Here is a 23,400-nt window from a genome sequence, read left to right on the forward strand (position 1 = left end):
CAAAATTGATCAAAACGTTGCTGGCTTAATTAGTTGATCGCAAGTATAGATATAAAAATGCCTTGCAAAGTTGGTGCAGTCACAAAATAAAGAATCTCTGTAATTCAAGCATTATTTGTTTCATGTTTTAATATATGTATTTATTTGTCTAATATTGAAAAAGGTAACCTATATGTATAAATTTTACCTAATTTGTTCCTTATTAAAATTATAATTACAAAGAAACTTTGGGGTACAAATGAATTAAAATTTAAAATATTTACCAAAGGGGTTTGCATATATATTTTTGCTGAACTTGTTTTTCTTAAGTTGTTTTCTCCATTCCCTTAGCAATACCGATTATATAACTACTATTAAACTAATTATAATATGAAATGTAAAGATAACTAAAACTTTGAATGAGTTTAAATAAAATTAAGATATTGTCAATTTCACAACAGTCCGTGTTTTACAAGAGTAAAAAGGGAAATTGATTTGGTTAAAAATTCTATAATTTAAAAATCTCTGTACTAATAGAAAAGGTTCGGATCTAATTGTTTTAGTACAAACATAAAAAAGGCACATTTGGAATGCATTTATGCTCTTACCGCATAACATTTCACAACATTACTTAAAATCCCTATGTAATGCAGATAGTATTAAAAAATATTTTTAAACTTATGTATTAAAAAGGCACATATGGAATGCTTCAAATTAGTCAAATATTTAATTTACAAGTGAGTACCATTCTTTCTAATTTTGTAAAGTTAATTTTTTTATTCCCCTTTGTCCTAATTAGCTTAGTACGTTTTTTTTTTATCCTATTACATCCTACATACATACATACATAATACAAACGTACTTATAACGGCAATCTAATAACCATCAACTACATATATATACAATATGGCAAGACTCTGGATTCTGTTGCTTTTACGTTTCTCCTCCTTCCAGTTATTTACATAGTTTTCTTTCCTTTAATCTCGTTTTACTTTAGACAAATTATTTAACGTCTTACATTCTAAAAATATATGTGTTAATAAATTAATTGTATGTATGCACATTAGGGTGGTCCAAAGTTTTTTTCAAGCCACCCCCAGAACTGAAGAATATCGAAATTGAAGCGGATCTCCTTATTTTTTTATTTTGAAATCGGGGCTTTTAAAGTTTTCCAGATATCTCTTTCATACCCGATAATCTTATCTTTTATATACAAAAATTTGTTATTTTATGGTAAAATTTCAAAGTTATGTATGATTCTTTTTTTTTGGAGACTTCAGAAGTGAAATATTCGTATTCGATCAAAAAATATTAGTTTTAAACAATTTTAGAGTAATTCTTTGAAAAAATTTATTTTCCTCCTGTTACAGCCGGTTTCACCAGCAGTTTAAATGGCTATAAAATATATGGATAAATATTAGCCACTTAAAAAGAAAATACTAGTCTTATTTTCGATATTCTTCCGTTCTGGTGGCAGCGGTAAAATCTCAAAAAAAAAAAATTTATTTTCTTTTGTATTTTTGGACCACCCTAATGTATGCATATATGCGTCTGTATGTACATTTGTACATGTACATTCGAGAGTCTCACGGTCCAGCCAAACAACAATAGGACTTCTTTCCCCAAGCAAATTAAAATTTTTATAAATTATATAGCTCCTACCAAAATATTTTGGCTCATCGTGAGATAAACCGCGTTGGCGAAGTTCATAAAATTCGTGTTTTCATGAATGAATAATTTAAAAAAAGAATTGCGTTTAAGTTTAACCGACTTCAAAAAAAGCGAAAAAGTTATCAATTTGTCGGAATATTTGTTTTTTTGTTACTTTAAACCACGTTAACCGACTTCAATAATTCTTTTTTTAAAGGCGTCTCCGAGGTGGTGCCATACTAATTTGGTTAGATCCGATCATTCGCTCATGAAGAAATTAACGGTACTCTTAAATTTGTATATGCGAATTGAAGTCGGTTTTTTTTTTTGCTTAAAAATCACTTTTTTTGAAAATTCTACCAACATGTTAAACATATTTTTAAAGTTTTATGTGAATAAATCAACCATTTTTAGTGGGCTTTTATTTCAAAGTTATTAATGAAAGGGTTTTTTTTTACTTCTTTACTGTTTATAAAATTCAGTCAGCAAAGATAGAGTTAAAAAAAAAAAATCGTGGTGCGAGATGAAAAAATTGGATTTAAGATATGAGCTGAGTTATACAAGTATCCTTGCCATTTATTTAGATTTAAGAAATTTTTTCTTTATAATCTTAAGGCATATATTTTATGTCTACATTCAAGGGACTTCATTGTAACGAAAAACGCACCCCGTTTATAATTTATAATTTAATAGTTTAATTATAATAAAATATTTTGGTAAGAACCATTAAGATTAAAATTGATATGATTCGCTTTGGAAAGCCGCAGTTTTTTCTTTGTTCGTGAGGTATCCTAATAATCATGAACGTACTCTTCTTAAAAGTAAAAAGGAACTAATAGTGTTAAAAAATATATATTTTTCTGAAATGCTCTTCACTTCACACCTCTGCTAATTTAGCAGTAACTGCTTTTCAACTCTTGAATATTCAATTCACCATAAAGCGCATCCATGGACAAAATGTGTCGTGAGTGCTTGGGTTTGCCTTCTACCTAAATCCGCATCATAGTGGCCGTTGAAAACAGCTTCTAGAGACGATGCCGCTGCCTGTACTATTACGTTGAATTCGACGGCGTCGGATCATTTCATGACTCATCTGGCCAGTTGTCGGCAGCGGCCATTGCATCTGAGATTGACGCTGCTTCCGATGTGAGAGCATTTCCTTTAGTGCAAAAAAGGCGGCAACACGTAACTGTGAGTCACGTTGGCACCTTGGCCTGGCCCACTGCCATTCTCCTCATTCTTGATCACAGTTTGTAGGCTGGAAGTGGTGCCATCACTGCTCGGATCGTCCACACTTTGTGAGCCCACCGATCCTGTTACAATAGTACCGTAGTGTTGTTGTTTCATTACCGCATTGTGACCATCGTGTGAGTGTGATTGAGCCTCTGCTATGTGGCAGCCTCCATTGGCATGGTGCGGATCCAAGGGGCTTAGTGTGTGCGGCACACCACCCACGCTCACATATTTCCCCTCCTCACTAGATAGATATTTTCCATTACTTGTGACCTGATGATGCATAACTACGACATTGTGGTCGCCCATATGACCAGAGGCATTGTTGGCCTCATCCAACGGCGATGTGCCATAGCCGCCATCGGTGGAGTGTATTTTATGCGTTGCGCCGCCATCATCCGCACCACTACCAGGGCCACCCATTTCCAACCGGGGTGGACTGCCATATTCGAAATGGCGCATGGGGAAGAGTTGACTTTCGTGGACGTAGGTGCCGTATTGGCTCGAATAAGTACCATAAGGACTGGCGGCCGGTGAGAGCAGACTGAATTGGGGGCTCAGTTCATACGGTGGTTGATAGCTTGTCCAGCTATCCATGCTGCCTGGTGGCGTAACGGTAGTCGTTTGTGGGAAGGTAGCAAACGGTGGTCCGAGCGGCGTGTTCATTGAGGAGGTGGGCGGTGTGCTTGTCTTGATGAAGCCGGTTTTCCGCGGTGGTTCATGCTTGCGCCACTTAGCTCGGCGGTTCTGAAACCACACTTGAACTCGAGATTCGCTTAGGTTAAGTTTAATGGCGAGCTCTTCGCGTGCGAACACATCTGGATAAGGGGCACGCTCAAAGGCACGTTCCAGTTCTTCCAGCTGGTAAGCCGTAAACGTGGTTCTAAAAAGAAAGTAACAAAAAATAAAGAATTTGATGAAATTGAAAAGTTTGTACTAAGTTCTATCAATGGGAATAAAGTCAAGCCAGCGAGCCGAAGATAAAGCCGTAGTGCAACTTAAAGTAAAAATACGGGCTTACTGGGAAACTGGGAAATGGGAAAGATCAATTTACCGATTTCCTAAAAGCATAAACAGACGGCAGCGTTGATCCGGATCAACTCGGGAATTAACTGCAGTTGATCCGGATTAAGTCCGAGTTAATCCGGATCGACGCTGCCTTCTGTTTAAACTTTAACTGTGAGTCGAGTAAACCGGGCCATCCTAAATAAGTTGTTGTTTGGAAAGAATTTTACATTTTCACAAGTATTAAGAAATTGCCTAAAATTGTTTAATTTTTTTTAAGTATTAATTGCCCAATTATTTTCTATTTTTAAACTCAATATTAATTTTTGCTCTTTTTTCTTTTCAATAAATTGCTCTACAATTTTTACTAATACTGGAAACCTTCATACAAAACATATTCGCTCAATTTTTCATTAGTAAAATCAGTGAAAATGTTTCCTTTTTCATACTTTTCTTCATCACTGTGCTCACCGACATGCTTTCTACAATCCTCTCATACAATGCTCGCACATAGTAGGCAACTCGTCCGAAAATATTTGCAAATTTCTTAAAATAAATCTTATTTGGCATTTAGTAGGAATCCAAAATTATTAGTAGTAACACCAGAGTTGGAGGATAAAAAGAAATATTCTGGCCAAGGCACATCAAACAGGTAGTAGAATTACAGCAAAAACAACATTTGCATAAACTTTGTTTTTGCTTATGGTAGATATCTAAAGTGTCGAAAAATTGTCTACATTTTTACATTTTTTAAATATAGAAAAAAAAAAAAATTGGTGCGACTTTATTTCTTTGCTTTGCAGGACCCAATAATTAGCATTTATGCTGCTGCGTTATAAAGGCTAATTTTCAATTCCTTTTTTGCCAATTTAGAATGTTTGTGAAAAAAAAATTTAAAATATTGGATAGTTTAAATTTCAGAAGAAAATTTCTTTTTAAGGGGCAGATAAATTTTATTACCTATTTGAGAAAGCGGCCGCTAGTAACTTTATTTGTAGCTTGTTAATTCGAAACTCTGTACTCTGGCTTGACGCAGTTGAATATTAGCTCCGATCCCATACTTTTCATGTAAAACCCTATAAAATTGTCAAACAGCAAAAAGTAACGGAACAAAAACGCATTTTTCCTGTAAAAACGTGAAACAGCTTACAGAAGGAAGAGTTCGGGTAAAATCTTGAAACTTCATTCTCTACCCAACTCTCCAAAAATCGCTCTCATTTACAGGATTTTGGAGTGCGGGATCATTTTTCTTGTAACTTCATGGAGTACTGGATCAGAGCAGTTATAAAACCCAGCACTGAAGATTCCGATGTTATTCGTCGAGGAAAATAAATGTTTACAAACATTAAATTAAAAATCGATCTAGCTTTTTTTTTTTTTTAACTCTACAACTTCAATTGCACTTTTCCTGGGATACGAAAATTGCAAACCAAAGGCTAGTCTCTACGAGGAGGCATTGGTGTTATTGGAAAGGTTAAAAAAATTAATTTCAGAATTATGAATATTTAAAAATATTTAATTCAGTTTGGAAAAGAATTGATGAATTCTTATATTTGTATAATACAGATCACATTATTTGTAATTACAGGAAAAAAAAATGAGAACAACATTTGTACTAGGAATGTTAGTCCCGGGATCCCGGACTTTTTTTGGCAAATAATCCCGGGATTTTCGGTATTTCTAATTTGCACTGATGGCAATAAAAGAAATTCCTTTTCTTGACCAGTAGGCTATATTTCTTTTTTCCTTTAATATCTAATTAATATTTTTTTATAAATGTCTACATATAACATCGCGCAATAGTAAACTTTAAACACAAATATGAATGTATTTGCGAAGCCATGGACCAAATATAGTAAAATTGCGTCTTTAGTTTTACACTCTGACGTCAGTAGATAATTCAAAAACGATTTAAAAAATTCAGTGAAATGTGCTTCGAGAAAAGGTATGGTATCATGATTTATTTTGGAACGAATTTCCGTCATCCCTTGTCAAGTTTGGTTTGCAGACAAACCGGTTTCGGCGTTGTGCCATCTTCAGTGTCATTGGTATCATATTAAAGAGGAGTTTCTGAAGAATTTAAACAGATTCAATTGAAAATGCCCCTTTAAAATTTTATCCCTGAAATTTCGCAATATTAATTTTTAAAAAATTATATGTTAAGGACTGATATAAATTCAATCACATCCTCGAATTTCATCCTTCTAACTTTATCAGCTTATAAAATTTCTATTCGTCCTTGTGAATACAAAAAATTTAATTTTTTTTTAATTCTAAAGAAATTTTTTCTAGCATTTGGTACCTATATTTTTATGATAAAAACACTACTTAAAATAAAAAAAGTAGGTTTCAAACAAATAAAGCGTTATTTCCATTTCGAAGGGGAAATAGCGCTCACCAATAAAAGGAAAAAAACGCCGCAAGCAGTGCAAAGTATGCATAAATGAGCTATTAGTCATAAATTGCAGACAGTTGACTATGAGGAGCTGTTTTGTTATGTGATGGCGATTTGCTGCTAGAAAACATTTTTTTCAGCAAGTATTTTGTATCTCAATTTCAGTTACTAACATATTTGTTTCTTTACAGAATAGCCATACAATTTTATATAAACTAAAGTTCGTCAGTTGTGATTTTCTTCATTACAGTAGTTTTTAAGTAGCATAGAAAATAATTGTTTGATGTAGTAGTTGATGTTAAAGTCGATTAATTCTTTAGTGAGTAATATACCGACTTTTGTGCAGAGCTGAATATTAAAAGAAAATGAGTTAGGGCCTTTCTATATTAAGGTAACATTATGTTAATCACGAAAGGGCTCACTGTTTGCTTAAACTCTGAAAATCATATAATCTAGATGCCTTATCCGCTACATACCTACCAAAAAATCAATGAAAAAAAAAATAAATAAAAATACCTCCCACTGTCCTCATTTAATTAGACATAAAAAGCGCCAGTCTAATACTTAATAAGTGGCTCTAACTGCGAGAGTGGATTCGATATTAAAGTGTCAGATAAAAGTCTGGATTTCCTGCTGCTTATATTGCGCCAAAAGAAAAAAGGTGGATAATTATATTTGTAATTATTTCATTGCTTACCGAGTTTTCTTCTTCTTGATGCCATTGGTGTCGCCCTTCTTCTTGTCATTCTTACTTTTTGCTGCCGGTGTCGACGATTGGGGACCGCTTGCGCTGCTATTGCCGCCATTGCCATTGTTGGTTCCATTGCCGCCGCTAACATTTGAATTTATATCGCCACCGCTGCCATTTATGGACGCCATTTGACACATCTCATCCGCCTTTTTATGCTTGTTGTTATGGTTGTTGCCCGATGGTGTATTGCTTACTGTGCCACCAGCTTGTGTCACCGTTACGCCCGTCATTGTAACGCCCACCACACTTGTTGCACCATTGTTGCTATGGATCAGAATGCCTTCCCCAGCGCCGCTATGCGTCATATTGCTAGAGATTAGGCCATTTGCTTGCTGCGCAGACTCATTCCCATTTAACACTATTGTGCCGCCACCGCCACCGCCACCGTCATGTCCGTGTTGTGTGTGATGGGGACTGGATCCGTAGAGCTGTTGCATGTGCTGTTCATACTCCAATTTAGCAGCTGCGGCGGCAGAGTTTGGCGAATAGTCGAGCTTTCCGTTGCTCCCCGACATGTGTGAGTGGTAATCGGCTAGCATGGGGGCTTGATGTTGGCTGTGCATTTGCTTGTGGTGCAGCATGCCATTTGGACTGGCGACACCTCCGCTGGCCGGCGGTGGTGGAGGTGGTGTGGCTGAGTACTGGTGCGGATGTGCGGCGTGGTGATCGATTTTGTGCTGATTGTTGGCATTGGGCACAACGGTAGTGGTGTACTCGTACTTCTGAGTAGGTGAGTAGCAACCCATTTTATTCACAGAACTGTAATCTAATTTCTGACCATAGTCAGATGTTTTGTAGGGATCTAGTTTTGGCGAGCCACCTGGTAGAAGTGTATTACAGTCGGGCAATCGTTGGCTGCACATCTCGCCACTGCCGTTGTGTTGCAGTACAGAGTTTGGCGGCAGGCCCAACATGACTGGATGTAGACCGTGATGGCCAGCGCTGGAAACTCCGGTGGCGGAAGGTGCTAGAGGCTTGGCTCCTAGAGGACTAAGTGGACCTGAGAAATCGTTGAAGATCTGGTCATCGAAGGGGGGCGTGCTCCATGTTTACTTGAAAATCGTTCAGTGCTTCACTGCTGGCGCAAAAGTTTGTGTCTAACATCAGTGAGGAGGGTGAAGCAAGCGCTTATGCCAAGTGAGTTGGGAAACGAATGGAAGTTTCCTTCGAAAAATGCCTCTTATCGATGAGCTATGAACTGGAGCGCAGTTCGCGTAAAATGCTGTAGCCGATTAAATTATTTATTTTGCTGTCTATAGGCGCGCATTGGGATTTTCAGGCTATTTTATTTAAGTTTACAATGAATTTTCACTTTCGCGGGTGTTCACACTCGCTCATCGTTTTTAAACACAATAGATGCATGCACATAAATTAGTTGCTTAAACGATTTTGCTTACAATCAACTTAATCCATTGCGCCTAATCAAAGTGCGCGTGAAAATTAAATCAAAATCAATTAATGCAATTGTAAGGAATTGATGATTGTGGCGCTACACTAACCACTCTCAGCCGAGGTTTCTGCAACCCACAAAATTAAATTGTTGTAAATTAATTAATTGCATTTACCACGGAACGATCGCAATCGGTTTCAGTGTTCAGTGTTCAGTGTTCGGTGGTCGGTGTTGTTGAACCGCCTTTCGGAGTGTCGGTATCGCTTTGGTCTATTTGCACAATTTTCCGCACACTTTTCCAATTGAGATATGCATATTTTCGCACAACGATCCCGCTTTCGGTTGGATTTTAATTCTTGTCACCAAAGCGCTTTAATTAAAGGAATTAAGTCAATTTAAAATATATGAGTAGATATTCAGCCGCCAACAGCTGTGGCTTGGTTTGAACACTTTTTAACGATTTTGAATAGTTTCAACTTGGCACACACACGATGTTTACTTGTCGTGAACGCGTACAACTGACTGCTGATGGTTGATTTCACCGTTATAAGCAGCTGCCTTTACACAACGCGTGTCTATCGCTAACGAAGTCTATGCCCTTAATTGTGCCCACAAAACGATGATTGCCTTTTTATACTCAATTTAGCCGTCAATTGATTGAGGTCGCAAACGACCAATCAGAACATCGCAATGGCCGACCACTCGCTGTGCAACAGCACCGTACAATGGAGTAGGGGTAGGCGAATCGCGCAGCATCGTGTTGTTGCGTTGCAGGCAATGCATGTGCGAGAGCAGCATTACACAGTTAAACGAAAATACAAACAAGTGCGAGGAGTACCTATCTAAAGTTGACATAAACATTGTTGCTTCTATCCAAAAGCCTGGGCATTGGTATTTTAAGAGTAGAAGTTAAGTCTGTGAGATTTTTTTTGATTTGGAAAGCAAGGAATGTTTTTAGTCGTGAAATATGTATGTACATATGTACATATGTACTTACCATCGTCGTTTAAAGTACACAACCGCGTATCAGGATAATGCAAAACCCCGTATGTGAGGTTGCATTAATTATTTTCTATTTTCTCATACATATTTCAAAATGGTTCTCTTTTTTTATAAAGCAATCGCATATTTGGCTAGTATATTTCAGGACGAATGGATAAGGATTGATCCCAGAGCTTGTGTGAGTGAGCAAAACCAATTTATCGCTGCAAATGTCAGTTACGCGGCTTAGCAGAATAACAATACGCGGTTTTGTACTTTAAACGATAATATGATATGTGCATGCAAATACATACATCCATGTCGCCGTTTAAATTACAAACTCGATTATCAATATAATGCAAAACCTCGTATGTGAGGTTGTCCAAATTTTAGATTAGAGAGTAGTAAAACCTGTCGTCTTATTTCGAAGCGGTTCCCTCTTTTATCCCTAATTATCTCTACCTTTTATATCTAGATATCGATATTTTGGTATGAATGGATAAGGCTTAACACCAGGGGCTTCCGGTGATCAAATCTCATTTTTGGCACAAATGTCAGTTGCGAGGTTTTGCAGAACAACGATACGCGGTCTTGCACTTCAAGCGACGATATGCTACAATGTATGTCAGTGGCGGATACACAGGGGGGTTTTGAGGGTTAACCCCGCCTCCCCACCCTCAAGTCAAAGAATAATAGGTATTTCACTAATATGGGTTTAGAAAAAAGGCTCTTTAGAAGAAAGTATGCGTAATAAAGTTTCAAACGCGAATTTTTAAAATCATATATTCAATTTTTCGCTTTATTTATAAAACATTTTGATAATTTTAAACACATTAAATTTTTCGTTTTACTTATAAATCAATGAAACGAAGAATTTTCAAATTTTTCGTGGTTTTTTGAAAAATTCTTCTAGAACTTCGTCAACTGCAAAATTTATATCTTTGTGAATGAATATTCATAGATGCTCGACTGTCGAGTCTTTCTTGACATGTTGTATTTCTCAAGTAGGTTTTAATTATTTTCAGGCATAAAAAGCTTCGTTCAGGTGTGGCTATTGAAACGGGCAAAAGTGCCAATATACGTAAGATCTTAAAAACATTCCCAAAAGACGTTCTATTAGCTACTTGTAGTGCTTCGAGAGCATTTCGACCCTATTAAGCTGTCATTTCAGGGTACTATTTTATATATACATATATATGGAAAATTTGAAAGTTACGGGGGGCTCGAGCGCCCCACTGCCCCTACCTGGCTACGCCCATGTGCCTCGGCGTCACCGGTTTTCACATTAAAGCGATTATTTTGGCGACTGCTGTATCGCGGTACTTTGATTTCTGTACCTAGGCTGGTGCATACTTCTTCTACGTGTTCGAAAAGGAAATGAAAGTTTTTTCTGCATCTTGTCGCCTTTCTTCAAATTCCTTTAAAGCGTCGTCGGCTAAGCTCATTGCTTCTGCAAGATCTTCATCAGGTACTTGTAATTGCCGGCTAGCAAAGCAACAACAATTTATAAAAAAGCAAATGCTTGGCTGTTGTCGCTGTGCTAACAGTTTTTCAAACCCTGATAATTTCTATACATATTCGTACGATACAAATAATTTTTGCGGTATTTTCCCCGTGAAATATAAACAGTTTTTGACAATTGGAAGAAATACAACTTCGAAAGTCTTTTTTAAACGATTTTTCATTTTGCTACGTTAGAGCCGTTGCCGAGTAACACAAAAATTGCTCGTTTAAGGTAATTAGAATAAGGGGCAAAATTAAAACAGAATTCTAAAAACAGAATTGTGAAAAGAAGATATTGAAAGAAGTAAAGGCCATATAATAAATTCCTGAGTTGAAAAATCATGAAATTTAATCACCTACACATACTTTTAATTGTAGGGAAACCAGTAGGTATATTTTTAAAAGTTGCTAAAAAAACTTGGAGTGCACAAAAAAAAAATAACAAGTAACTTTTAAGCAGAAAAACACAATTGACTTTAATTCTCATACCTATAAAAAATTAGGATTACCGTTATTTTCTTCATGATCCAATGATCGAATCTAAACAAAATTAGTTTGCGGTATCCAAAGTCATGCGGTAACATGCATAAACACAAAAAGTAAAAAGAAAATATTCTGACGAATTGTTAACCTCCTCCTTTTTTGAAGTCGGTTCGAAAAATAAGGGTCGTTGGAGGAAATATACCGAACATTTTTCAATGTGTTAAATACAGATTAACAAGGCCTGCGGCAGCATTTTGCTGTAGTTGGATTTGGTGAGTTACGTACCTACATACTGGGTTACTATCATATGCTATTGGCAGCGGTCCAAGCTAAATTTGAACTCTAATATTCGTCTGTAACTCAACCTTGTCGCCATTATTGACTGATGCTCCAATTCTATTGTTCTTAAGTTTGTTCAATCTTCTCTAGTGAAATGACCGGCAAGACCGGCTAGTCAAAAACTTTGACGTTAAATTTTCGCTCATCAAAATAAAATGCATTCTACCATTCTTTTTCCGTCCCATACATCTGTTTATTTTTTCCATAGATCAACAAGCCTGATGTGGCTCATCTGACAGGGTAATTTTTTAAACGCTTGCTTTTTCAAGTGTTTATTAGATCTAAAATCCTGTCAAAGATAAAAGACAAGTACTAAATCGATCTAAATAGTCTTATTTCATGCACTGGGTATAGCAAAAATTGCAACAGAATTCAAGATTACCCATTAATACAGTTATTGGATGCAACATACCGTTATTTTTTCACATCTACCTTCATATCATTTTAAGATTTTGGTTTGCCACTTTTTTGCTATAATTTTTGGCAGTTCAGCCATCTTCTAAGTAAAAATACTTTTGCACTGAAACTGTTACGATGATTGATTGCCCCGTAGCGAATGTCATGCATTAGTCACTTAAGTGTCTTGTACAGCCATGCTAAGTCTTCAATGACTTTGGGCTCCGTTTATATGGAAGTCGTTCACGACTTTTCCATACAAATGGTCGTTAATGGCCTCTGCCTTTGGCCTTTGTCATGCAGTGATTATTGATGACATTCAAGCGACAATATCCTGTAATGAACTTTTTTTAAGTTACCGCTGCAAGACATTGTCTGTTATAAGTATTTGATTGGAGTACACCTGCATGACATCGTCACCAGTGTCATGGTCAGCTATAAGTCGTTTAGGATTCACAGCAAGTGCGTGCGACGATGCCACTAAATCGTCATTATCGACATAATGGTCGTATTATTGGACATCCATCGTATCTACATAAATTGTTGACAATTTTGTACGAAAAAATATTCGTTGCTGTTAACAATTAACTTTAGAACTTTCATTAGACGGACCTCATATAACACTATTCTAAATGAAAAATAAATAAAATATATCCGCTTTCCCTATACGGCTTGCTTTTGTATATACATATGGTCCATTTACTAAAAGAGTGTCATAACTCAAAATATGGAATTTTTCAGGAGAGGCAATTAAAGTTTTCAATTTGTTCGCCAAATGCAGAAAGAGATATGTACATACATATCGGGCTTTATGAAAAAAAAGCACTTGCTTTTTCTTAAAATTTCAGACCTTTTACTCGATTTTTTCAAATAAATTTAATTAAAAGGCCTGAAATTTTAAGAAAAAGCAATTGCTTAACTTTTATTCACACGGCCCAGTTGTCTTGTCACGCGGAAACTAAATATACCAAATTTTACTACGAAATTTTTGCACAATATGAGCCGTGATATAACGAGTAACTCTGAACATTTGCTCACAAATTTTTTATTTTTTTTTTGAGTTATGACACTCTGTTAGTAAATGTGCAATATGTATTTGTGCATAATTTGCTTGTTGTATTTGTTTTCTCACCATTCAAAACTTCCTGCATGCTTACGACGATTTGGCATGCGAACTGCTTGTGTCTGGTATCGTTTTGTCTAACCCCCGACCCGACTCACTAAACGCGGCGCATTTGTGTAGGAATGCTTAGCAGCACAAAAGATGCGCATAAGCAAGTAAACATTCATAACATAAATGCATACATACATACATACATATGTACATACGATGCATGACTATGCGGCGAACTGTTTAGGGGTGGTATCAAAGCCACATACATTAGGTCGCTTTGCTTTAACATTTGAGGGATTGCGTGAGCGCTTGCGCGCCCTCAACTGTCAAGTAATGAAAGACTTTTAAATAGTTGGAATTACATACTGATTGTCCGCTGTCGAAAAGTTGTTTTATTGTAGATGGGTGTGAGAATATTTTAGGGATAAGGAAGGATATCGTGAATGCAACGATCTATTAGCTTTGGTTCTAAAATCATTGGCAACAAATGAATTAAATTGGTTAGGGGTTTTAATATAACTATATGCATGTACACACATAAGTATGCGCGATACACACACATGTGTACATACAACTATAGTATAGTGCATTTTAAAGCACTCATACAATTTTTGATTGAGAAATAACAATACAATATACAAAAGTTATGTATCGGACAAAAAGCTCATTCTAAAAAATCATTCATTATGTCCTTTTACTATAGATATATGTATGGATGTAGGTATTAGGATCCGGTTATCCGGATATTCGGTTAAATATGGTATTGCAACTTTTACTTAAACTCAGTGGACTGTCAGCTGAGAACTTAGGAAATTAAAATTGTAGATGAGGAATATGTGTATGTACATATAACAGGGGCGAACGCTTTTTTTCACTTTTTTCGGGGAGGGAGTTTTCAATTTTTTTTCCATATATGTAATCAATTTCATTTTATTATTTGAGAACGAATTTCCGCCACAAAAAAAAAAAAAAAATATAGGCATATTTGGTGAAGGTGTTGGTTGATTTTTCCAGAAACCGGTTTATCAGCAAACCAAGCTTGACTAGGGATGACGGAAATTCGTTCCAACATAAATCATCTTATCACCCTGTTGGAAAAAATCAACCAACACCTTCATCAAATATGCCTATATTTTAATGTTTTCAAATAATGCGAGTACGTACATACAGTTGTACACAAAATAATAGAAGTGTAATATTTTGACCAGTTTTGGTTATTTGTCTTTTGTTTATTTACCTAATGATTTTTATTTATTTTATAAAAGTCTAGTGGGTTTTGTACAGCAAACACCATATAAACTTACATTTCAAACTTTGTACGAAAATTATAAAAATTTTGCATATTTTCACCAAAATTTCAAAATTTTTAACAAAATCTCAAAAAAAAAATGGTATGAAGTTTTGTAGCCCATTCTAGTATAACGGGGGGGGCAAGTTTTAAGTTGGTAAAAAATCCCGTTGATTTATGATATTTTTTATTTCATACAAAGTATGTTCGACAATTTTCTTTTATATAGAGGACAGTGTCAGCCAAAAATTTGTTTCTAAAGCTTATGATTAAAAAGTTTGAAATTTTGGTGAAACTTTCCAGAATTTTTACAATCTTTGTACAAAGATTGAAACATTAGGAAAGTCGATTACGATGTTTGACCGGAGAATAGTGTTAACCAGGCATTGAGAAACTGGCCCTTAATCTTGCGTTCACTGGAAGCAAGTTTCACAGAAAGTTTTGCCCTTATCTTCGCGAATCCGTCTAGGATTAAACGTACTTTTAATTCAAAGTGAAAATTATTTCTTAAGTAACAAAACGACAGACAGTAATCAAATTTATATGCATTTAATAATACTTTAGTGTGTACATATCTGATGAAGTAATTTAAGGTATGTATGCCGAAAAAGGCTTGATGCAAAAAAAAAAAAAAATAAGTCAAAAAATTTATTTTCCGGTTGAAAGAAGTTCATAATTCCGCGGAAGAAATAAAAGAAGCGCCTTAATTCGACCAATTTTGCCTATATTCCTTTTGTTTATCCAAAATTTAAATTTTTTTACAAAAGTCTACTTCATATTACACACAGTGGCGTAGCCAGGGGGGATTTCAAGACCAATGATTTGATGGTATTCACGGGAAAGTTTATGTAGGTACATTTACATATTTTACACTTTTAACATAAATGTCAAGGCAGATATTTTAAGATACACTTCTTAACAAACAAATTTTTTAAAGTTATTATGAATGGATAAAAGAGACATCTTCTTTGAATTCAGTACTAAAACTTGACATTTCAAGTGCTTATCAAAACTTTATACATGCTAACTAGATTCGCCATTTATCTTAAAATTATATAATTTGAATTATTTGTTTATAAAAATGCAGTTTACACTTTAACAAAACCCGCATAAATCCAAAGTTTAATCTTTGCGCAACATTAAAAAAAACAACAAACTTTCGTAAAGCTTTTTAATTAGATTTCCTAGAAATACATATTTTGAGTATGCAGTTTTGTAGACCGATCAATTCAAATAAAGCTCAAGTTTAAAATACATAGCTGCGACTTATCGTTGATTTTTAATATATTTTTTTTTTGATGAAGGCGTTGCTCATTTTCTTCATTAATAAAATCGTCGAACGTACTTAGATAATATTGAAGAAAATTACCGACATCGTCAAAAATATGCCATGCATCAACTGTAAATCACAGCTCTTTTAAATTTGCACTTTATTACTTTTACTGCACTTTATTATTAAAAACTTATTAAGAAATAAAATTGAAATAGAAAGTTCGAAATTTTTACGAAAGTTTGTCGATTTTTTTTTAATGTTGTTGAAAGATTAAACTTATTTTCATTTAGTGTTTGTTAAGGAATAAACTATATTTTTATAAACAAATAATTTAAATTAAAATATAATAAAATAAAAAGTTAATTCCAAAATTTATTTAAAAAAATTCAGCGCAATGTAAAACAAAAGTATGGGTACTAAATGAAATAATTTCTTTGTGTTCACAAGGATGAATAGGAATTGAAAATGCGCCTTTAATCTATTTTATTTTTTTAAGCTAATAAAGTTAGTCCTTAACATATAATTTTTTCAAAAATAAGAATTGAAAAATTTTAAGGATATTCAAGGATAAAATTATAACGGGGTATTTTCAATACCTACCCGTCCTTTACGGACTAAAAAGTGTAATGTGTTTTGACTCTACATAATCTTCTCTTTCATTTGATACCCATGCTAGTTTCTTGAGTATATTGCACCGAAATTTTTAAATCATTTTTTGAATTGCTCATATCTTTCAAATTTCAAAGTTCTTTTTAAAAATCCTGACGCCAGAGAGAAAAAATAAGAACGCAATTTTACTATATTTGGCCCTTGGTTTGGCGAATGTATTGATTGCCTGCCGCAAGGTATTATATGTATTGAGCTACACATTTATAAAAAAATTTTAAATATTAAAAAAAACGAAAGCAATATAGCCAAAACTGGTCAACATAAAGCGTTTCTATTGCTGCCACCAGTGTAAATTATAAATTTAGGCAAATAATCCCGGGATTTTCGGGACTTAAAAAAGACCGGGATCCCGGTTTGAACCCCCAAATTACTTACCTGTGTTCGCCACTGCTCGGCATGCTTCACTGCGCCTCAAAATTATTTTTGTGCTGTTTGACACCCGTATGGCAATATTTCATTTATTTTATCAATTTAATATAATATAATTTTTCAACCCGGTGGCAACCACCCTCAAAAAATATTTTCGGCAATAAACTTTCCTAATCCTCTATATTCAATGTATGTATCTTATTAATTAAATTTAAAATAAGAGGGAAGGTTTGAGAGTCGAGTGACGAAGACGCTGGTAGTCAATTGTGATTCCGTAATTCAACGTTGACATTTACTTATATTGGTGGAGACTAGGAATGTTAATCTGGGTTCCCGGCCTTTTTTAGGTCACGAAAATCCCGGGATTCTTGGCAAATAATCCCGGCATTTTCGGGATTTTGTAATTAGACTGATGGCAATAATAGAAATTCTTTTTCTGACCACTATTTATTAGTACATTTATTTTTTTATTTAGGTTAGGTTAGGTTAGGTTAAAGTGGCTGCCAGTGACCCCACTAGCACACATAGGCCCTAGGTTGTGGGCCCGTTGTGATACCACGCGGATCGTTAGAACCCTCCTACTCAAACCATCGTGTGGATTTTGCGAAACCCAGAAGTTGCCGTATGCCTACTTCGGCTATGTCGGTTAGGTCCTCAAATAATCCTGAACCCATGAACTTTTGTCTTCTTCTACAAAGTGCGGGGCACTCGCATAACAGGTGCCGCAAGGTTTCTGGCTCTTCCTCATTTCTGCAGCTTCTGCAGAAGTCGTTATGGGGGATCCCTAACCTCTCCGCGTGCCCCCCGATAGCAACATGGCCTGTTAGCAGACCCACAGCTGCGGCTAGGTCTCCTTTGCTCAGCATGAGGAGATCCTTCGACCGCTTTTTGTCCCATTTAGGCCATGTAAGCTTCGTGTTGTTGCAAGTGGTGAGGCTATCCCACCTGTCCCTTGCTAGTTTAAGAGACAGATCCCTTAGAATGAGCTTGCAGGTAGCGAGCGGCATGCCTAATCCCTTCCAGGCCTGCGAAAGTGGAGCGGATGTGCCCTCTCTTGCAAGTTCGTCCGCCTTTTCGTTGCCTGGTATGTTCCGGTGCCCCGGAACCCATACCAAGTGAAGAGCAGACTGCTCAGCCATCTCGTTTAGAGATCTGCGACAGTCCGCTACGGTTTTTGAACTGCATGTGACCGAGTCGAGCGCTTTGAGTGCGGCCTGACTGTCTGAGTAGATGAAGATATCGTTATAAATGACTTCTCTTGTACGTAGGTGTTCAACCGCTTCCTGTATGGCAGCGACCTCAGCTTGAAAGACGCTGCAGTGGTTGGGTAAGCGAAAACATATTTCCAGCCCCAGTCGGGCCGAGAAGACCCCCCCTCCTACCTTGCCGTCCAGCTTAGAGCCATCGGTGTAGAGGTGGAGTGATCCATTGTCATCGGGAGCCCCTCCTGACCAGAATTTTCTATCTGGAATGGAAATCCTATACCTCTTTGTGAAGTTCAACCTTGGTGCACAGTAATCCGTGTCCGGTATATTTATGTCCTTTAAGATTGCGGTGTGGCCTTCCTGAGTGTCCCTCCAGCCTGGTAGTTCCCTCAACCTCAAGGCGGCACACCCCGCTGATTGCTTTCCAACAATTTCAATTGGTAAAATATCGAGGAGCACGCACATAGCCTCCGATGGAGTTGTGCGCAGGGCCCCACAGATGCAGAGCATCGCAGTTCTTTGCACCTTTTGGAGTGCTTCTGTTGTAGATTTCCTGTTGAGACTTGGCCACCATACCAAGACCCCATATAATAGAATCGGCCTAACAACTACCGTGTATAACCAATACATGATGCTAGGGGACAGCGCCCAGCTACGCCCAATCGCCCCCTTGCAACTGTAGAGGGCTACCGTCGCTTTTTTAACACGCTCTTGTATATTTTGCGCCCAGTTAAGCTTTTTGTCCAGGACTACGCCTAGATATTTTGCAGACTCCCCTAGCTTCAGAATCTTATTGCCTATGGCAGGGAGCTGAAGTGAGGGGATTTTGTACTTCCTGGTAAAGAGCACCAGGTCCGTTTTTTCTGGGTTAACACCCAGACCTTTTTCCTTGGTCCATCTCTCGATTAACCTTAGTCTGTCCTGCATAATGTCACAAAGAGTTTGTAGAAATTTTCCACTCACAACCACCGCAAGGTCGTCAGCATACGCTATGACCTTGGAGCCTCCCGCCCCTTCCAGGGTCTGCAATAATTCATTAATCGCCATGACCCAAAGAAGGGGGGAGAGGACCCCACCCTGCGGGGTTCCCCTGCAAACGTATCTGTCCAGCGACACGCCCGCCAGTTCCGCCCGCACGACCCTGCCAACTAGCAGCTGTCGTATAAGCGACACCAGCCGTGAGTCGATGTCCAGACCAGTTAGAGCTGATGTGATTGCTTCAGGTGTGATGTTGTTGAACGCACCCTCAATGTCTAAGAATGCTATCAAGGTGTATTCCTTTATCGCAAGGGATTTCTCAATATGCGACACGATTTCGTGTAGCGCTGTTTCGGTGGACTTCCCCTTCATATAGGCATGCTGCGAAGCCATAAGCTTATCTGCAACCGATTCCCTAAGAAAGGATTCAATCAGTCGCTCCAATATCTTGAGCTGGAAGGATGATAGACTGATAGGTCTAAAATCCTTGGCGCGAGTATGGGATGTTTTTCCCGCTTTAGGAATGAAGACAACCTTTGACCTTTGCCAGGTCTCCGGAATGTAGTTGAGAGTGAGGACTCCCTTAAAAATAACATACAGCCATTTAGAGCTTAGCTCCATAGATTGCTGTAGCTGAATCGGTGTAACACCATCTGGACCCGCAGATTTGTAAGGCTTGAAGGACCCTATTGCCCACATCAGTTTTTCTTTGGTGATGAGGTCTACCGTAACCGGTTGACCTCTATTTCTTATTGGCCCGTTCAATGGCTGCTCGGTGGCGCCTGGAAAGTGCGTGCTCAGAAGATGGTCCAGGGATTCCTCCCCAGTTTCCGTCCACGCTCCGTCGGATCTTAGCAAGCATCCCGGGGCGATACGAGGTGAACTAGAGAGAACCTTCCTGAGCCTAGAACCTTCTGATACGGATTCCATACCACTGCAAAAGTTCCTCCATGAGGATCTCTTGCTCTTCCTTAGTAGTTTCTTGTAATCTTTCAAGTTTAACTTATAGATTTCCCATTGCGTATCGCCTCCCGAGGATTTTGCGAGATTGAAGGCTCTACGACAATTTTTGTGGGCCTCGTCAATCTCTGTACTCCACCAAGGTGGTTTCTTTTTGCCTCTCGGCTTTACCATGGGGCAGGCCTGATCCAGAGCCTTGCCACATGCCGCAGTAAAGCGATTTGCCAGCCTATCTAGGTCCCTAGAGTTTCCTGGAATTGCTAGTGTGGTTCTTGAGAGCCGTTTGTCAAGCTCTCTTCTGTACTTATGCCAGTCGGCTTTCCTTAGATTTCTTTTGGCCGGTACCTTGGACGGGACCCCGTCTAAGTCGAATTGGATGAAGCGATGATCAGAGAAGGAATGCTCATCAAGCACCCTCCAGTTCCTGATCATGACCTCCGCATCTTCTGAGACGAGGGTAACATCCAGGACCTCTCTTCTGCTCTTCGTTATGAAGGTAGGCTCGCTACCCCTATTACTTATAACTAAGTTAGATTTTAGTATGAATTCAAAGAGTGACTCACCCCGTTCATTGATGTCTCCACTTCCCCATGTGCTATGGTGTGCATTTGCATCACCTCCTAGAATCAGGGCCCCGTCCCAGCGCTCCACTAAATGTTCGACCGGTAGGGTTGGAACAGGCCTGTCGTGTGCCAGATACATCGAGGCAAGCCTTATTTGTCGTCCGTTCGCCTCCAGACTGATGGTGGTGGTGTCCTCGTCACTGAACTGAGGAAGAAACAATATTTTTAGTTTGGTACTAACAAGGATGCAGGCCCTTGGTTTACCTATGGTAGCTCCACTTATCAAAGTGTGCTCTGCCGACTTCAGCCCGCATATTCCATGCCCTATCACCCAAGGCTCCTGGATGAGGGCGATGTCTGCTGCCCCCTTGGAGAGCTGGAGCAGCAGTGCAGCCGACGCTGCTTTGCTGTGGTGGAGATTAATCTGGAGGACGCGAACCATCTTGGCCGCACCTTCCCACCCCCTCCACCACTGTTGAGTTCGCCTCGTCGTCATCTGACATCAGCTCCTCTTCTGTGTATTGCCGGAAGATATGGTCGACACCCAGAGAGGATGTAGATGAGGCGTATCCACCAGCCAGGTCATCCATCGGATTGGCCTGGTTGGATTCCTCGTCCACCTCATCCTCGCTGTTGTCTGCTTCCGGCTCAACTTCGTTGCCTCTTGCTGCGTTCACGTCGTTCGTGTACACCCTTATCTTTGCGGTGTCGAAACCGTAATTGATGACGCCCCCAGTCTTTTCGAGGAGTGGCAACGACTCCTTATTTAGCAAAAGGACCGCCTGACGAGTCGCCTTTGTGCTGTGCTCTAGCCGCACCACCTTCCAATTGTGAGAGGGTAACTCGGGATTAAAGAGCCTTATAATCTCAAGCACTCTCTCTGGTTCGGTCGGTTTGGCCGGTATCCATGCCCTTGCTCTGGGCCTGGATGGGATGTCCTTGAAGTCCACAGCCCGTAGCATCGCTCCGGGGTAGACCTCTCCCAGCATGGCCATCGCCTTCTTGTACATGCCCGCCGACCTTTCATCGTCGCACGCGACGATCTTTACGTTACCTTGGAACCAACCTGCGTCCCGGCATATCGGAGGTGGTCCGGGGTGCTCCCGAAGCACGCTGACGCAGATGTTCGCCAATTCCGCTTTAACCCATTTCCAATGAGCTCTCAGTGCCAATTCGTCTCCCTGGTTCTCATCGAGCACACCCAGGAGGATCCGATTTTTGACTACCTCAGCAAAGGTGGGGCCTTGCGTCCTGGCTCTTTTCGACTTATTTTGCGCAACCTCCATCGATCTATTGCGCTTTTCCGCAGCTGGTGGCTCTCCGAGCACCGGCAGCTGATAGTCGGGCACTATCGTCATTGCCCACGCTATCTCCGACCGGATCTCTTCCACGTGACAGGGCAGCGCCCTGCTACATAGGTCCGGGGTTAATGCGGATCTCTTCAAGATCCTCATGGCAGCCTTCCTGTGCTTGGCAATGGCTGCGCTTGGTGGTGGCCTGTCATCAGGCCTTGTAAATGCCGTAGGAGTAGGGGGAGGCGGGGCCCGCGCATCAGCTCTGGCGCCCCCTGGGGCTGCAAGCTGCAAGCCAGGTTTGCCTTCACCGGTGCCGGGAAAATCCCGTTTCGGTTCCCCCACCCTCTTCCTTTCCGCTTTTGTGGATACGCCTGACCCCGGCATCGCCAGAGGCTTACGTACCCCACTAGTGCTGGCCACGTCGTGGCTAGTAGAGGGACCCTGCATCGCATGGGCTCCATGGTGTCTGGGCAACTGCCCTTCCGACTTTTTAAGAGTGCCGGTCTCAATTTCCGTTTTTGTTGATTTTGGTTTGTTGATTAATTCGCTCATATTCCCACGAGTTGCGGAGAAAGGGTTCGTCGGCCCCGGGCAGAGATCCGCAGTACCCAGGGTAAGGCCATCGAATGCAACCGGGTGCGGCCTGGTTCCCAGAGGGCTCCGTTAGCGACTGGGCTATTTAGGGGCTCCCAGCCAGGCTGATCCTCAGTACGGTACGCGTAACGCCTTGATCCAGCCCCTACCTCCAGACCACGATCAAAGACCATTTCCGTATGGCATAGCGATGAAAACGCATAAGCACACAGCACTGATCCCTGATCTTAGCTGGACACCCTCCCGACATCGCACGGGATTGCTCTGTAGTGCCCATTTCCAGCCGGCACCCTCGCGGAGGGTTCAGTCCGAGGATTTTCGCCGACCTATTTTTTTATTTAATAATTAATATTTTGCTAAAAATGTCTAGCTCATTATTATACATATAAATAGTAAATTTTACACACAAAAATTAATATATTCGCGAAACCATGGGCCAAATATAGTAAAATTGCGTTCTTAGTTTTTCACTCTGACGTCAGAAGCTCAAAATTATTTAAAAAATTCAGTCAAATGTGCTTAGAGAAAAAGTATGGATATTAAATTAAATAGGACATTCTGTAGAATTTAAACAGATTCAAGTTTTTGGTGCATAAGCACTGGTAAGTATTGACAATGTCCTTTTAAAATTTTATCCTTGAAATTTTGCGATATTTGTTTTTTTGAAAAAATTAAATGTTAAGGACTTATATATAAGCTCGATAGCGTCCTCGAACTTTGTCCTTCTAACTTCATCAGCTTAAAAATCGCCTATTCGTCCTTGTGAATTCAAAAAATTTTAATTTTTTTTAACTTCTAAAGAAATTTCCTCTTTCATTTGGTACCCATATTTTTATTCTCACTGCTTTGAATTTTTTAAATAAATTTTGGAATTTATCATATCTTTGAAATTACAAAGTCCTTTCAAAGAAATCCTGACGTCAGAGAGAAAAAATAAATAATATATTAAGCTGGTATTTCAGGGTACTCTTTTATATATATATAAGG

General features: G+C 38.8%; 2 protein-coding genes and 1 long non-coding RNA gene across 3 annotated transcripts; 1 reads left to right on the forward strand and 2 right to left on the reverse strand.

The window, feature by feature from the left end:
- Positions 1–2,153: 2,153 nt before the first annotated feature.
- Positions 2,154–8,124, reverse strand: LOC118750325 (homeobox protein vnd-like). The gene is given in 3 exon segments (XM_036485044.1): positions 2,154–3,745; positions 6,960–8,047; positions 8,049–8,124. Coding segments are annotated over 3 exon segments (2,112 nt in total). The 5' UTR covers positions 8,118–8,124; the 3' UTR covers positions 2,154–2,790.
- LOC118750326 lies at positions 7,581–8,285 on the forward strand. The gene is made up of 2 exons (XR_004994379.1): positions 7,581–7,743; positions 7,797–8,285. It is a non-coding gene; the product is annotated as an uncharacterized LOC118750326 (long non-coding RNA).
- A 12,360-nt stretch (positions 8,286–20,645) lies between these two features.
- LOC118750322 lies at positions 20,646–21,882 on the reverse strand. The gene is made up of 2 exons (XM_036485041.1): positions 20,789–21,882; positions 20,646–20,729 (listed from the first exon to the last, which is right to left on the reverse strand). The coding sequence occupies exon 1, from the start codon at positions 21,880–21,882 to the stop codon at positions 20,944–20,946; it is 939 nt and encodes a 312-aa protein (XP_036340934.1). The 3' UTR covers positions 20,646–20,729; positions 20,789–20,943.
- Between the last annotated feature and the right edge of the window lie 1,518 nt (positions 21,883–23,400).

This window comes from Rhagoletis pomonella, unplaced genomic scaffold (assembly GCF_013731165.1).
Source record: "Rhagoletis pomonella isolate Grant_MI unplaced genomic scaffold, Rhpom_1.0 Rhpom_scaffold_00206, whole genome shotgun sequence".
Classification (NCBI taxonomy): domain Eukaryota; kingdom Metazoa; phylum Arthropoda; class Insecta; order Diptera; family Tephritidae; genus Rhagoletis; species Rhagoletis pomonella.

Bases quoted from the DNA above. Each gene is read 5' to 3' on its own strand.
- LOC118750322 (XM_036485041.1), bottom strand. From the start codon at position 21,882: ATGACGATAGTGCCCGACTATCAGCTGCCGGTGCTCGGAGAGCCACCA.